The 15130-nt window shown below is 46.9% G+C and overlaps 1 protein-coding gene across 4 annotated transcripts; it reads right to left on the reverse strand.

Moving 5' to 3' along the window:
- Positions 1-1311: 1311 nt before the first annotated feature.
- LOC119453335 (uncharacterized) lies at positions 1312-5138 on the reverse strand. Of its 4 annotated transcripts, none has more exons than XR_007467085.1 (3): positions 4982-5138; positions 4766-4874; positions 1312-4041 (listed from the first exon to the last, which is right to left on the reverse strand). XR_007467085.1 is itself a non-coding variant. In XM_049667798.1 (3 exons), exons 1-3 carry the CDS (start codon positions 5025-5027, stop codon positions 3754-3756), a joined length of 417 nt encoding a protein of 138 aa, XP_049523755.1. In that variant the 5' UTR covers positions 5028-5084; the 3' UTR covers positions 1312-3753. The 4 variants fall into 4 exon arrangements, 1 of the variants encoding a protein (XP_049523755.1); XR_005192258.2 differs by having other exon boundaries at positions 4766-4886; XR_007467084.1 differs by having other exon boundaries at positions 4766-4886; positions 5035-5125.
- Between the last annotated feature and the right edge of the window lie 9992 nt (positions 5139-15130).

Consider the following 15130-nt stretch of genomic DNA (forward strand, 5'->3'; position numbering starts at 1 on the left):
CCGTCGACTGTCGATGGAGCCAAATTTCCTGCGAACATGCACCTATAAGGGGTCAGGTAGAGCCATTATACTTGTTCAAGAAATCAGTGACGTAGTTACACAAAAAGCTTATTTGGCAATCTGGGCACCAGTGATTAGGAATATTTATGATCTCGCGTTTTCTACAGGACGCGTGACTTTTATTCAAGCCGTTCTAATAATTCAAGCTGCTTCGCTTAAGCCTCAAGACAGCAGAAATCTTCAGTATGCATGATATATAGCCATAGATAGTTTACCAAGCACGTTGCACTCATTTGTATTTTAAAGCGAACCTTTCTTTGCCTCTTCTCCCGAATTTGCGGGCGCTGCTGCTGCTGTTGTAGTCTTGCTCTTACGCGCGGATAGGTTTCTTCCAACACCACCAGATGGCGCTCGCCGCCGCTTTTTATATAGAATGGCAATGCAAGCCATAAAATTAGAACTGTCGAAGTGGGTGGAGGAAAACGGTGTATTGGGGTAACTACAGAATGGGTACAGGCCAGGCAGACGCTTAGAAGATAACAATTTTGTACTAACTCAGTGCATAGAGATTTCAGTAGCTCAGAAAAGACCTTTAGGATAGCATTTCTAGATATTAAAGGAGCTTATGACAACGTAGACAGGGAATTGCTGTGGGATATTCTTCAAAATGAAGGCATAGATGACGATTTCGTGGAGCTGCTGAGGGAGATATATAGAGACAACCAAGTACAAGTGGTATGGGGAGGTCGAAAAGGAAATGAAATGTGGGAATTCACCAAGGATTGAAGCAAGGATGCCCTCTGTCACCATTGTTGTTCACGCTTTACGCTAAGGGTATAGAAAGACGACTGGAAAACAGCGAATTAGGTTTTGATTTATCCTACATGCGTAATGGAGAAATGGTGCAACAGAAGGTCCCTGGTCTGATGTACGCAGACGACATTGTGCTACGAGCGGACAATAAAAAAGATTTACAGATACTTGCTAATACCAAGGTAATCTGAAAATAAAGGAGAAGCGGAATGCAGCAATAATGAAACACAGAGCACTGTGGGGCCACAATAAGTATGAGGTGGTGCGTGGAATCTAGAAAGGAGTAATGGTGCCAGTGCTAGCATTCGCAAATGCCATTATATGCTTAAAATCGGATATCTTCTCGGGTTTGGAAGTTAACCAAAGATCCGTAGGCCGGTTGGCTTTGGGAGCCCACGGTAATACCACAAATGAGGCAGTGCAGGGTGACATGGGTTGGGCCTCTTTTGAAGTCAGAGAAGCACAGAGCAAAATTAGTTTTGAAGAAAGGCTCAAGAACATGGATGAAAATAAATGGGCGGCTAAAGTGCACAAGTATCTCTACATGAAAAGCGTGGACGCAGAATGGAGGAAGAGGTCAAGGAAGTTGGCAACCAAGTATGGGATATACGAAACTGCAAATAGACAACCAATAGTCATCAGAAAGGAAGGTATTGAGAGAAATAGAGACCGTGAATTGGATGCAAAGAATGGAAACAAAATAAACAATGGAGATTTACAAGAATGAGGAGAAAGAAATTAGAAGGGAAAATCTGTACGATAACACAAAGGGCAGTGCCTTGCCCTTTGTGTGCAGACTCGAGCCGGTTGCCTAAGGACCAAAACATACCGGAGCAAATATTCAGAACTAAATGAGGCATGTGTATGCGGCAGTAAAGATCCAGAGACCACTCAGCACATCCTAATGGTATGTGACGGGATCCACCCAGCGAGAACCGTAGGTAACGTGCAACTCCCAGAACCGCTTGGGTTTAAAGTGAAAGGAAACATCAACAGATCAGCCGTAGATATAAGCAAGAGACGACTAGAGTACTGGTGGAAAAAAAAGCAGGGAAAAGATGGATATGACCTGATCTCTTAAAATCATAGGTAGCGATACAAGGTAATGTTTTGAAAAAGAAAAGGAATAGTGAGAGGTATACAAAAATGCTAGATAAAGAAGATGTATAGTAGAGCTGATTAATCAAGCAGGCTAGGTGACTATTTGTCGCCGCCCCGTTTTAATGGGGATGCCAATAAATCATCACCATCATCATCACCAAGCCTGTAGTTGCTTTTTCATTCAATTAAAGTTCGAAACATGCATATGGTGCAGCACGCTGTGCCTGAGTTAAGGATGATCTATTGCTCCGCTATTTGTGCTTTAAGCTTTTATTTCTGCCCACTGTTTCTTTGTTTCCTTTTTTTTTCTACATGCCTCTGTCGTTGGAGCTTATTTTGGATAATTTGAACAGCTGGCTGTTCGTGGGCCTATTTTCCCGTGGCCTGATCATTTATTAAACAACAACAAAAACAAAAGTGCGACCATGCGACTCCTAACACCGGTAAACGCTACGACTTACGCGGCCGGTAACCACGAGATCTGCACTAATAGCTTCCCTTGTGTGAACAAACAGCGATTTTGGACTAGGTAACAGGAAACAACAAACCGGAGCGTTGACTAGAACCGTAGTGGTTATTCAGATAGTGAAAGGCTACTCACATGCCGTCATCGCGAGGACATGACACGTTTACAACTCACAAACAATTCTCAATCATTATTTCATCAATTTTTTTCATAACAGCATGCAAATAGCCTTTCTCTGTACGAATGAGAATTATGGTTGATGGTCACCGCTTTGATACGTTCCATTCAAAAGCAGTTTTTCTTTGTAATAAGCCTGTACCAACGTCCCATGTAAGATCACTGTCGACGTAAATGGCGTCCCGATTCAGCTTTGGACGCCATGTCGAAGTGTCCGAACGGACTGCAGACGCAATGATACCTTGTCTGCCTGTCCCGGAATCTTAATGATGTGACGATTGTGTCCGCATTGGAGTACCCTTGTTGGACAAGTTGGCACGACGTATACGTTAAGCTAGACAGCACGAAATGACGAAAGCGGAGAGACAAGCACACTCAAGATAAGCGCTGAACCACCAGCTTCAATTTTATTCGTGAGCACCGCCTTTTATAAGTGTCCTTCCTCTCACTTCTGGCGAGATATAAGGCTATCTATTACTGAAGGTAAGTATAAAACATGTTTCTGTATCAAAGGAACCACGTGAGACAAACGAAAACATACAAAACCGCACACAATGTCCTATCAGTAACTGGCAGGATAAATGTTCCGGATATGGTCTCACAAAATGGGATGAGCGGCAGCACACGTGAAGTGAGATAAAGCTAAAAGTGAAATAAAAAAAAGAGATTGCAAAATTGATAAAATATGCAACTTAAAAAAATACGCATGGTCAACGGTAAAACCCTCAAGGAAAACTGCGCGGAAATCAAGTTCGCTGAAATGAATTCTCTGACCGCGTTGAAATAACTCTTGTCTTTATTTCTTCTGGTGACTCATGCCAGCTGGTCTTTAATCCTTGTGTTTTTGTGCTTAACAGATAAGCAGCCCTCATCTTTCAGTAAATTATGGTGAGAGTAAGCTTGTTTTTCGTATAATTGCTTTCATAGTTCCTCTTCTAATTTTGCTTTCATAGTTCCTTGTCTAATTCTAATATTGCATCATGCTCAGAACATGGACACTCGCGATTTCCAGCCATGGCGACTTACTCGCCCTAACGAGCAGAAATCGCGAATACATAATAAAGCAATGATGCTTAATGACTTCTTTTGATGAGTCAGGAACAGACCACGACAGGACGGGCAGTGACGGCTCGCTGGCCGGCCGAGCCGTGGCCAGCGCCAGAGCCAAAGCAGAAGCCTGAGCCGGGGCCGGAGCCCTAGCCCCGGCCAGAGCCGGAGCCAGAGCCGGAGCCAGAACCGGAGCCAGAGCCAGAGCCTGAGCCGGAGCCAGAGCCGGAGCCTGAGCCGGAGCCAGAACCGGAGCCGGAACCAGAGCCAGAGCCGGCGCCAGAGCCGGAGCCAGCGCCAGGGCTATTACCGACCCAGTAGCGATAGCTATGGCCAGCACCGTCGCCGGCACCGAGTCCTGCGTCGTCGCCACCATCGTACCCACCGATGAAGCCGGCAGAGGCGGCAGAGACCAAACCAAGGAGGACAGTGAAGAGCTGCGGTAGAGTGTTCAGAGGAGTTGACGACACGTAATCAAGTTACGCGAATCCTACCAATATATGTTTGAAATGTTTGCTTATTGATCGTTCTTAGATAAGCCAGTGAACATAAAGGTAAGGAGAGAATGTCAGGTATTTGCCATCTTCCCAAGGGCTGGATGAAATGGCAGGAATCATTCAAAACAGGAAGAAAAACTGAAATTGCTCAGACTAGTTGGCACAGACGCCCAAAAGGACGTGTACTCGGCCATTCTATATACCTTTTGTTTTGTTTAAAGAAAACCTATGCATCGCGTAATGAGTATCAGTCCTAAAGAGCCTACTTTAGTATATATTTGTTCCATCAGCTTCCGCACACTTCTCTATAGGATGTTTAGCTCAGGCCAACCTGCCTGCTTTCCCGTAAATAAATTTCTCTATCCCTCTTCGCATAATAGTTCCTTACAGGCGACACGCATTATCTACAAAACGTACTTAACAGCTAGCCTTAAGCGCGCCTCATGAATTTTATGAGAAAAAAAAACGCTAATGGGCCTGTTACAGATCGTCTAAATAAGCGTTTGCAAGGAGCTATCTGTACACATGCGGTTAGCGTCTAATGTCTCCACTTCGTTAAACCAAGCGGTATAAGAAGCATCGCGACAGGGGCCAAGTCCTGAAGAATAGTCCACTAGCACTACGGCCAAAGTCCAGAATTTGCCCGGTCTCTCCTGATACTCACAACTGCGTTCATGGCGGCGCCTGTATAAGGTGGTTGCGTCGCTGAGCTGGTGATCACGGAGACCAGACAGGTTTTGCGACCAGCCGATGGATGCTTGATGCTTTTATACCTGAATATCATCCTGAAAAGTGAGTGGCATCGTTGAAGGAAAGAAAACAGTAAAAACAAAAACACAACAGGGGTTATGAAACGCTTAGACAAAAAACAATAACATACAAACGAGCTCTTGATGAAGCTACAGAGCTGCGACGGACCCTTGCATCACTTACGCCGATGTAACTTTACACGGCTGCCGGTGCCGCTTCTCTCTGTACCTGATTCTATCTCACTCGAACGAGATATAACGAGAGATGAGCGCCGTACCTACGCGGCATTATGAGTCATGCTACGGCAAAGGTTGCTCCTGTTGAACCGTTGCCAAACTAGAGCTCTTGCACGGCACTCGATTACTACGAGCGCATGCGCTGTCTTTGATACGCACACGTAATCCCGGTGTTATTCCCACTTGCTACGCATCAGGAACTAATTGAGCAGCGATAACTTCCGCCGTTATCTATCCATCGCGTGTTATCTTTCTGCAGGCGACGATGTTTTCGACGATGTTTGCAGAACGACGTTTTCTGTTTCATATTCACAAGCATATTTTAATCGGTATCATTTTCTCAAGCACACCTCTGTCACCCCCTGTTATCGCACTTTCTGGATACTAAACAATGTGCAAGGAAAGGCATAGGGCATGTTCCAAATCACCCTGAACTGACTCAAGGTGCAACCGTTTGCGACCTCGCTTTTGGCCTCAATCTTTGCGCCGTAAACCAGTCATGCTCCTGCTAAATTGAATAATTATTCTCAACTCAAGTTACTGTCTCTAAACACGTCTATGTCAGCGCGAATACCCCCCTCCCCCCATGTAAACGAGAACTGCGCCACGCGCGCCAGTTTTAGCATGTTACTTGGTAGGCCATGCAGAAACATGGCCTACCACCAAGTGATAATATCAAAAAATTAGGCCTAGTGTTATGGCAATGGGTTTGTTGATGCGCGAGGGAGAGACGGCCATCGGAGAAGTATTGAATGTCACCAGGTAACATATGTTAAAACTTATCGTTCAGCGCTAGACGGGTATGCATGTATCCGAACATTCTCGATCATTCCCGCCGATCTTTAATTGTTATTTACGATGTAGCCGCTCTTCTGTTGTCTCGTACTTGTCTGTGTCTATTAGCGTTTTGACCCCCTCTGATGCTTCTGTAAACAGATTGCATGCACGACGCGAATCCTGTTGTATATTCTGGAAGGCAAGCGAGCACCAGTGACTACGCTGGACTCATGGACTTGACCCGCAAATAAGATTTTGACGATCGTCGGATGTGCTTGCCGATATCGTTGTGCTTTGAGTGTCGCTTGCTTTTCTGGGCTCAAGTTCACCCAATAATGAGTTCGTTTCGTGATTCACAGTTTGCGCACTGTGTTCTTCACCATCACTATAACGTGAAAATATGCCGTCATAGAGCTCCATCATTCTCGAAGCCGTCGAATAAATCTGCAAGCTAAGTGGTATTACAGAGCAATATCATCCTCAATTTCATGGCCTGCCCAGCTCCATTTTTTCCTCTTAATGTCAACTAGAATATCGGCTAACCCATTTTGCTCTCTAGGTCCACACCGTTCTCTTCCTGTCTCTTAACGTTAGGCCTAACATGTTTCGCTCCATCGCTCTCTCTGCGGTCCTTAACTTGTTATCGAGAATCCTTGTTAACCTCCAAGTTTCTATCCCATATGTTATAACCGGTAGAATGCAATGATTGTACACTTTTATTTTCAACAAGATTGGTAAGCTCCCAGTCAGGATTTTGCTATGCCTGCCGGATGCACTTCAACAATTTTATTCTTCTATAAATTTATTTCTCATTATCAGGCCATGGCCTAGCTGAGCAGGCCATGTAATGCGTAGGATGGATAACCGGTGGACGATTAGAGTTACAGAATGGATACCAAAGAGAAGGGAAGCGCAGTCGAGGATGGCAGAAAACTAGGTGGGGTGATTATGTTAGGAAATTTGCCGGCGCAAGTTGGAATCAACTAGCGCAAGACAGGCGTAATTGGAGATCGCAGGGAAAGGCCTTCGTCCGGCAGTGGACATAAATATAGGCTGATGATGATCATCATCATCATCCTCAATTTCAAGAGGCATTTACAAGGTAAAGGCAATTCCTGGGCAATGTGATTCTTGAATTCAGCCTAAATTTGCTAGGCGAATGTCATTACAGGGTAATAGCGTTTCCGGATACAGGGTAAATTTATAGGGCAATACCATTCTCGAATCAAGGGATAAACTTACACTGTAAATGCTATTACAAATTCATACCATTCTTGAATATAGGACAAATTTACAGGGTAAATAATATTACAGGGTAATGGCATTCTCGAATCCAGGGTAAATGTTAATTAGGACGATTTTGCACAAGTTGCACGTAGTTGCTGCACAGTAACTTGTCCAGTCATGGCGGTGAAAAGTCAATCAATACCATACCATTCGACGGTATAGCCTCTGGTAGCGTTATCTTTTTAAGAGAAATTGTAACCTCCGGAGTCCCTACAGAAATCAATGGGAATGGAGAAATCGTTTTGTCCGGCGTCGACTACGGCGAACTTGATTAGGTTTCTTGCATTTCAAAGAAAAAAAAAGTTAAACTTTAGGGACTGTACGCGGCACATTTTTAAATCGAAGCTTCCTTTCGTTAATTTCTTGTGTTTTGGCTTGGCTCCCGGGCTGCCGAATGTTGTTACGTTGGTCGCTTTCTCGGCTGATACATTTGTGGATATGTAAACAAACGTTATATGTGCATCGAATGAAAGTATCAGCAAAAGGGTTGATATGACCCTTTCATGATGAGCAAATTTGCAGTAATATATTCTTCGTAACGAAAAAAAAAAGATCACCGTCCCTTCCACTCCATGAAGATGGTCGAACAGCGAAGCCGTGTTAGTTACACCGAGTGTTAGGAGTGTTACATGTGCATGTGCTTCAAGTGATGCAATTGCGTAAACACAAGTAAACACAGACTTACAACAGGAAGTTATAGTAAATTGAAACGTTGCGAGACGTGAAGAGGCAACGACTTCCGACGCTACTTGACGAGTGCCCAGTTCTCTTATCGAAACCTGCCGAGTCGCCGCCAGAGGCATCGGCTGCAGTCACGGACACCGCGCGCGCTCGGTGCGAACGCGGGGAAACGCGGACGGCGTCTGCAGCAGCTTTGTGCGCTGCCTCGTTGGTGCTGTTACATATTTGCGGTTCTCTCAGCGTGCTTTTTTTTTTTTCGCGTGAGGTTTCTCCCTGTGTTGTGCCGTGGTTTTTTAAGCGTGCAAGTGGCACCGCCCCTTTATTGCGCGACATTAATGAGAGCAAGCGACGAGCCCGTTCACGAGCCAACTCTCGCTGACACTCGCGGTAGGCGGCCTCCCCATACTCGTATCGCAGCCCAGCTACCATGCGCGTTCGTTATCCGAAAAGGCGCGCCTCGCGCTCAGCGCGGCCTCTCACTGGTCACCTCCTTCCCCAGCGCCTCTCCTCCTCTGCTGGTCACGTGACCTGCCCTCCCCGGCGTGGCTGTCATCATCTCCTGGTCATGTGACCTACGTGACACCGGACAGACGGCGAAGGCGAGACTAAGTACATCATCATCATCATCATCATCATCAGCCTATATTTTATGTCCACTGCAGGACGAAGGCCTCTCCCTACGATCTCCAATTACCCCTGTCTTGCGCTAGCGTATTCCAACTTGCGCCTGCAAATTTCCTAACTTCATCATCCCATCTGGTTTTCTGCCGCCCTCGACTGCGCTTCCCTTCTCTTGGTATCCATTCTGTAACCCTAATGGTCCACCGGTTATCCATCCTACGCATTACATGGCCTGCCCAGCTCCATTTCTTCCGCTTAATGTCAACTAGAATATCGGCTATCCCCGTTTGTTCTCTGATCCACACCGCTCTCTTCCTGTCTCTTAACGTTAGTCCTAAGATTTTTCGTTCCATCGCTCTTTGTGCGGTCCTTAACTTGTTCTCGAGCTTCTTTGTTAACCTCCAAGTTTCTGCCCCATATGTTAGCACCGGTAGAATGCAATGATTGTACACTTTTTTTTCAACGACAGTGGTAAGCTCCCAGTCAGGATTTGGTAATGCCTGCCGTATGCACTCCAACCCAATTTTATTCTTCTGTAAATTTCTTTCTCGTGATCAGGGTCCCCTGTGAGTAATTGGCCTAGATAAACGTACTCCTTTACAGACTCTAGAGGCTGACTGGCGATCCTGAATTCTTGTTCTCTTGCCAGGCTATTTAACATTATCTTTGTCTTCTGCATATTCATCTTCAACCCAATTCTTACACTTTCTCGATTAAGGTCCTCAATCATTTGTTGTAATTCGTCTCCATTGTTGCTGAATAGGACAATGTCATCTGCAAACCGAAGGTTGCTGAGATATTCGCAGTTGATTCTCACTCCTAAGCCTTCGCAGTCTAACAGCTTGAATACTTCTTCTAAGCATGCAGTGAATAGCATTGGAGAGATTGTGTCTCCTTGCCTGACCCCTTTCTTGATAGGTATCTTTCTACTTTTCTTGTGGCGAACCAAGGTAGCTGTGGAATCCATGTAGATGTTTGCTAAGATATTCACGTATGCCTCCTGTACTCCTTGATTGCGCAATGCCTCTATGACTGCTGGTATCTCTACTGAATCAAATGCCTTTTCATAATCTATGAAAGCCATGTAGAGAGGTTGATTGTACTCCGCAGATTTCTCGATTACCTGATTTATGACATGGATATGATCCATCGTAGAATATCCCTTCCTGAAGCCAGGCTGTTCTCTTGGTTGGCTGAAGTCAAGTGTTGCCCTGATTCTATTGGAAATTATCTTGGTGAATATTTTATACAATACTGAAAGCAAGCTAATGGGTCTATAATTCTTCAGTTCTTTAACGTCTCCCTTCTTATGGATTAGTATAATGTTGGCGTTCTTCCAGCTCTCTGGTACACATGAAGTTGTGAGGCATTGCGTATAAAGGGCCGCAAGCTTTTCAAGCATGATATCTCCTCCATCTTTGATTAAATCTACTGTTATTCCATCTTCTCCAGCAGCTTTTCCCCTGGTCATGTCTTTCAAGGCCCTTCTAACTTCAGCGCTAGTTATAGAAGGAGCCTCTGTATCCGGTTCATCACTATTTTGAATGAAAGTAGCTTGGCTGTTTTGGGCACTGTACAGGTCAGTATAGAATTCTTCCGCTGCTTTTACTATGTCATCGAAATTGCTGATGATGTTACCATGCTTATCTTTCAGTGCATACATCTTGCCTTGTCCTATGCCAAGCTTTATTCTTACTGATTTAATGCTGCGTCCATATTTTACGGCTTCCTCAATCTTTCCCACGTTATAATTTCGAATATCCCTTACTTTTTTCTTGTTGATTAGTTTTGACAGTTCAGCGAATTCTATCTGATCTCTTGAGTTGGACATTTTCATCTTCTGTCGCTTCTTTATTAGGTCCTTTGTTTCTTGGGAGAGCTTACCTACTGGTTGCCTTGGTGCCCTACCTCCCACTTCAATTGCTGCTTCTGAGATCAACCTAGTTACGGTTTCATTCATTACTTCTATGTTGTATTTATCTTCCTTTTCTAAAGCTGCATATTTGTTTGCAAGCACCAGCTCCACTGTTAATACCTTCCTACATAGCAATCTGGACATACAATTTCCGCTCACAGGCACCTCTGAAGGACACGTATCTGTTAATAAAAGGTAAATTATATTACCCAATGATTTTATTTACTCTATTATTATTTATTTATTTAGCCACTCAGTATGTGCCACTGGATGTGCGCCCATTCTTGGAGAGTCTGCCAAAATGGTTTTGTCCCACCATGACGCAATAGGTACAGAATCCGTAAATGTTGTTTTATATGTGTCCTAATTTTCTGTGCATACAGCTAGCTGTCATCACGTTTCTTCCTTCGACAACCATCGCACTTCGCCTTTATTCTTTGTCACATCGCTGCGTCTATACGTCTCATACTGTGCATCCGCCTTATTTGGAGTTTAGTATTTCGGCTTAGCGTGTGAGCGATGCAGTGCATGAACACAAGAAAATTGCACGACAATAATGTTGTGAAGTTTGTGCTGGGGAAACATAAAAAGTTCCATGCGATTAGACGTTGGATAGCATGAAATCAAAACAAAAAAATTAGGGGTACCTTCACACTAAGTGGTGCGAAGACTGAACAGCGAAGCTAGTGGCCCTTCCTTAGCTTTAACTTTGCTTTCCTTTGCTTATCTTGGTTTGGCTTGGCTGGTTCTTAGCTTTAACTTTGCTTAACTTGGTTTGGCTTGGCTGGTTCTTAGCTTTGTGTTTGCTTTCCTTTGCTTAACTTGGTGTGGCTTGGCTGGTTCTTAGCCAAACCTAGCCGACCCCGAGTATCAGGACGATATTCGGGGTCGGCGCGTAGTCTTGAGCGGCTCTTTCTCCGCCTTCTAACCGATACTTTGGTGTGCCCGGCTGTTCTAAAACATTTTTGACCCCTCCTTTAGTGGCAACTGTCCACACTGTGGTGTGTTGTCTTCAGACACCCATCACATGGTGTGGGCCTGCCCCTCCAACCCGGCCATTCCCCCCCATCCCCAAACCAACCCCGGAGGACTGGGAGGCGACCCTGCTCGGCTGCCATGACTTGCAGGCCCAACAAGCCTTAGTCGGGCGGACCCGGGCGGCGGCTACTGCCACTGGGGTCCCCAACTAGGGACCTCCACCTAGTATTTGTAAGGACCAGTCCCTTACGGACTGGTCCAAGCATACCTCCTGCCCCTTCATAGCCAAATAAATGTTTTCACCACCACCACCACCAGTCTTCTAAAGGCCACTTTATAGTCCGACCTAGCGTTGGCGCGCAAGCGCGCTCGGCACAGAGACGCCACGCCAGCAAAAGCGCAGCGCTCCATAGGCCGGCGCGAGGCGCGGCAGCCGTATGCGGCGTTCGTCGGCGCGCCCCGGCTGCAGCCGGCGTCGAGATGCGACATGCTGCATTTCACGCCGCCCTCGTCCCTCAGAATGGACAGCATACGCATCTCGTCGAGCAAGATGGGCTGATGGATACCGGTGGTGACACGTGCTGCGAGTTCGCAGTTTCGTATCATCCTGAAACTCCTCGTTTCGTATAAAATGCACATGCGTCTCTAGGCGGTGCGGCGCACACGTCGGACTATAGAGGGGTCGGTTTTCGCACCTTCCACAATCACTGCTATCCTCCAGCCCATCTTGCTCGACAAGACGCGGATGTGGTTCATTCTGGGTGACGAGGCCGGCGCGAAATGCAGCATGTCGCATCTCGACGCCGGCTGCAGCCGGGGCACGCCGACGAACGCCGGATACGTATGCCGCGCCTCGCGCTGTCGCGAGCGTAACCTGGGAGAGGGTGGTAACCTCGCAGAGCGATGATGTCACGTGCGTCGCCTAGCAACGCCTCAAACCGGCTGTGCGAGACGTTGCTAGGCAACGCGCGCTGACGTCATTGCCAGATGCCGTTTTTTTTTCCCACTACGTGGCCTAACCAAGAGCTTAAACAGGTGCGCTGTTAAAATTAGTAGTTCTTCCCCTGTCGAGGAAATGGGGTAAGCGAAGTTTGTCGTGTGTTTCTTCGGTGTTCCTCCGAATGAATTTCACTGGCGAGTACAACGTTGTGCTCGAACCACAACCGATCATACGCACTGCAGCTGGCTCCGAGGTTCTGGTTGAGAAACTCGCGTTGAAACCTAGCCGTTGCACCGAAGAGGTTGGTGCAAGCGTTGCCGAGGAGTGCACCACCGTTGTCAGGTTCCTGGAGGGCTAGACGACGCTTACACGTGGCCTCAGCATCGCGTTCGCGCAACTCAGGGTCGGCGGCTCTTCGCTGACGTTTCGCCTGCGCTTTGGACACCCTCACGCTACAATCGGCACGTCGATGATAAACCCTTTCCCGAGAGCGTTCATTCTGGATGGATTTCCATGACATTGTGGATTTGTAAACATTGTTCTCTAATTTGTTCGAAACTCACAAATTTTCTGCAATTTCTGTTAAAAAAATTGACTAGGCGTTCCGGCCCTGCGAAAGTGCCGGAGCCGGAGCCAGAGCCAGAGCCGGAGCCGGGGCCTTAGTGAGCGCTAGAGCTTGCGCCATAACCGGCCCCGTGGCCAGCGCCGGCGTCCAGCGAAACTGTTGAAAACCACACCACACCTACTGAGGGTATGCAAAGTTAATGGCTATATTAAACTAAAATTTAAAATTATGGGGTTTTACGTGTCAAAACCAGTTCTGATTATGAGGCACGCCGTAGTGGGGGACTCCGGAAATTTCGACCACCTGGGGTTCTTTAACGTGCACCTAAATCTAAGTAAACGGGTGTTTTCGCATTTCGCACCCATCGAAATGCGGCCGCCGTGGCCGGGATTCGATCCCGCGACCTCGTGCTCAGCCGCTCAACACCATAGCCACTGAGCAACCACGGCGGGTGGCTATATTAAACTAATTGGAGTCATGGGAGTAATGGTAATTTTGCCAGCACGCCGCCGCCCATAGCGGGGCTGAAACGGCATTGAAATAAGTTACTAGGCTGGTTATTTAATATACGAAAGGCAAGGGACGTCGATCCCCACGTCGCAAGCTGCCGTCGCCGCGGCAGCCTACGCAACAGTAATCTGTTGCGTAGGCTGATGATAAGGAACTGCGTACGTATGCGTGGAGCGCTAAGTGCTTCGCATTGTTTGTAGGCGTAGCAGTTCCTTATCATCAGTTATGTGGTTCGGATGCTCGTTTCGAGCTTGTTCTTTATTGAAACGTATGCTGTTCTGTATGTTGTATGCGTGATTCCAAGGAAGGTATGCACCGTTCCCTTCATTTTATTGCGATAGCAATTATATGGACACTTGAACCGGATTTCTGCCGTCGGCGTCGTCGTCGCCGTCGCCGTCGCCGTCGCCGTGACGTTCCCTATAGATAAAATCTTCGCCGCGCGCCGTATGCCCGAGAGGAAGCGTGCGGAGACGCGCGCTATCACGGAGAGCGAACGCACTCAATCTCCCACGCGCACGCTAGGAAGCAGGAAGCCAGCGCCGGAGGGAGCAAGGGGGGGGGGGGGGGGGGGCGCACTTCTCTGCCAACAACCGCGCTCGTCGCTCGCTCGCACCGTCTCTTATCTCCACACGGCTCTGACCTTTAAGTTCATTCGCCGCTCAGTTTCCGTTGAAGCGATAGACCGCACGTACCTTCGCCCGCTGCGGTGTATGCTTGCTGCCAGCGTTTTGACAGTCGTTGTCTGCTGTCATTCAGTGTGATCTCTTCGTGTTTGTGCGCGCTCACACCACGCTTGTTCATTCAGTTCGTAATAGTCGGGCCACATTTTCCAACGCACGCTACACACGCAATGCTGCCCGGATCGGCAGTGCAGCGCTACAGGTGTGTCCCTTCGCACGCGCTGCCCACGGTAAGCGCTTCTCATCAACACCACCGTTTCACACGCGCCTTCTCGTGGTCATCGAGTCTCTCTTCATGTCGGTCTACTTACGCCGCAGCACACCTGCTTACTTAAATCAGCTCATGTTTACTACAATTCATATTGTTACCATAGCCGCTCACCTTACTTCGTATGACATTGCTGTGTTGCTATCGCATTCATTGCTTCGCCCTTAGGGCGAAACTGTGACATTTTTTATGAGTGCTTCTAGCCTCAGCCTTACGGGGGTATGAGCCATTGCGTTAGGGGGTATGAGTCATTGATGAGGATAGTTTTCTGTGGACGTTACGCCATGAAGAAATCCTGGGAGCCTAGCCATAGACAGCTTCGCTGTATAAAATTGAAGTCGTAAATGAAGTTTCTGCTTCTTATAGTAGGTAGACTGACTATTTCTCTTAAATGCAGAACATTCATTCAAATTTGTTCACTGGCTGTTTAGTGAGACAATTTCCCCTGAAGGTCCGTTATCCAAATTCATCTGTTATTTATGCTTTCTGCTTTTATTTCCTTCTACTATTTATTTGTTGTTTTTTTGCTGCATTCCTTAGTCGATGGAGCTTATTTTGGATGACCGGGAAAGCCGGCTGTTCGTGGGCCTATTTTCCCACGGCCTCATCATTTATTAACCAACAACAACAATAATAACAACAGTGCCACCGCGCGACTTGTAACACCGGTAAAGGCTACGACGGACGTGGCCGGTAACCACTAGCACGAAATATATGAGGCGAGTATCAATATCTTCCCTGATGCGAAAAAAACAGCGATTTTGAACGGGGTAAGTGGATACGAGAGACCCGAGCGTTGATTAGCAACCCTAATGGTT

Source organism: Dermacentor silvarum, chromosome 5, assembly GCF_013339745.2.
Source record: "Dermacentor silvarum isolate Dsil-2018 chromosome 5, BIME_Dsil_1.4, whole genome shotgun sequence".
Classification (NCBI taxonomy): domain Eukaryota; kingdom Metazoa; phylum Arthropoda; class Arachnida; order Ixodida; family Ixodidae; genus Dermacentor; species Dermacentor silvarum.

Coding starts and splice junctions, on each gene's coding strand:
- LOC119453335 (XM_049667798.1), bottom strand. Junction 4,042..4,765: donor GCGCCGCCATGAACGCAGTT/GTGAGTATCAGG, acceptor ACTCTACCGCAG/CTCTTCACTGTCCTCCTTGG.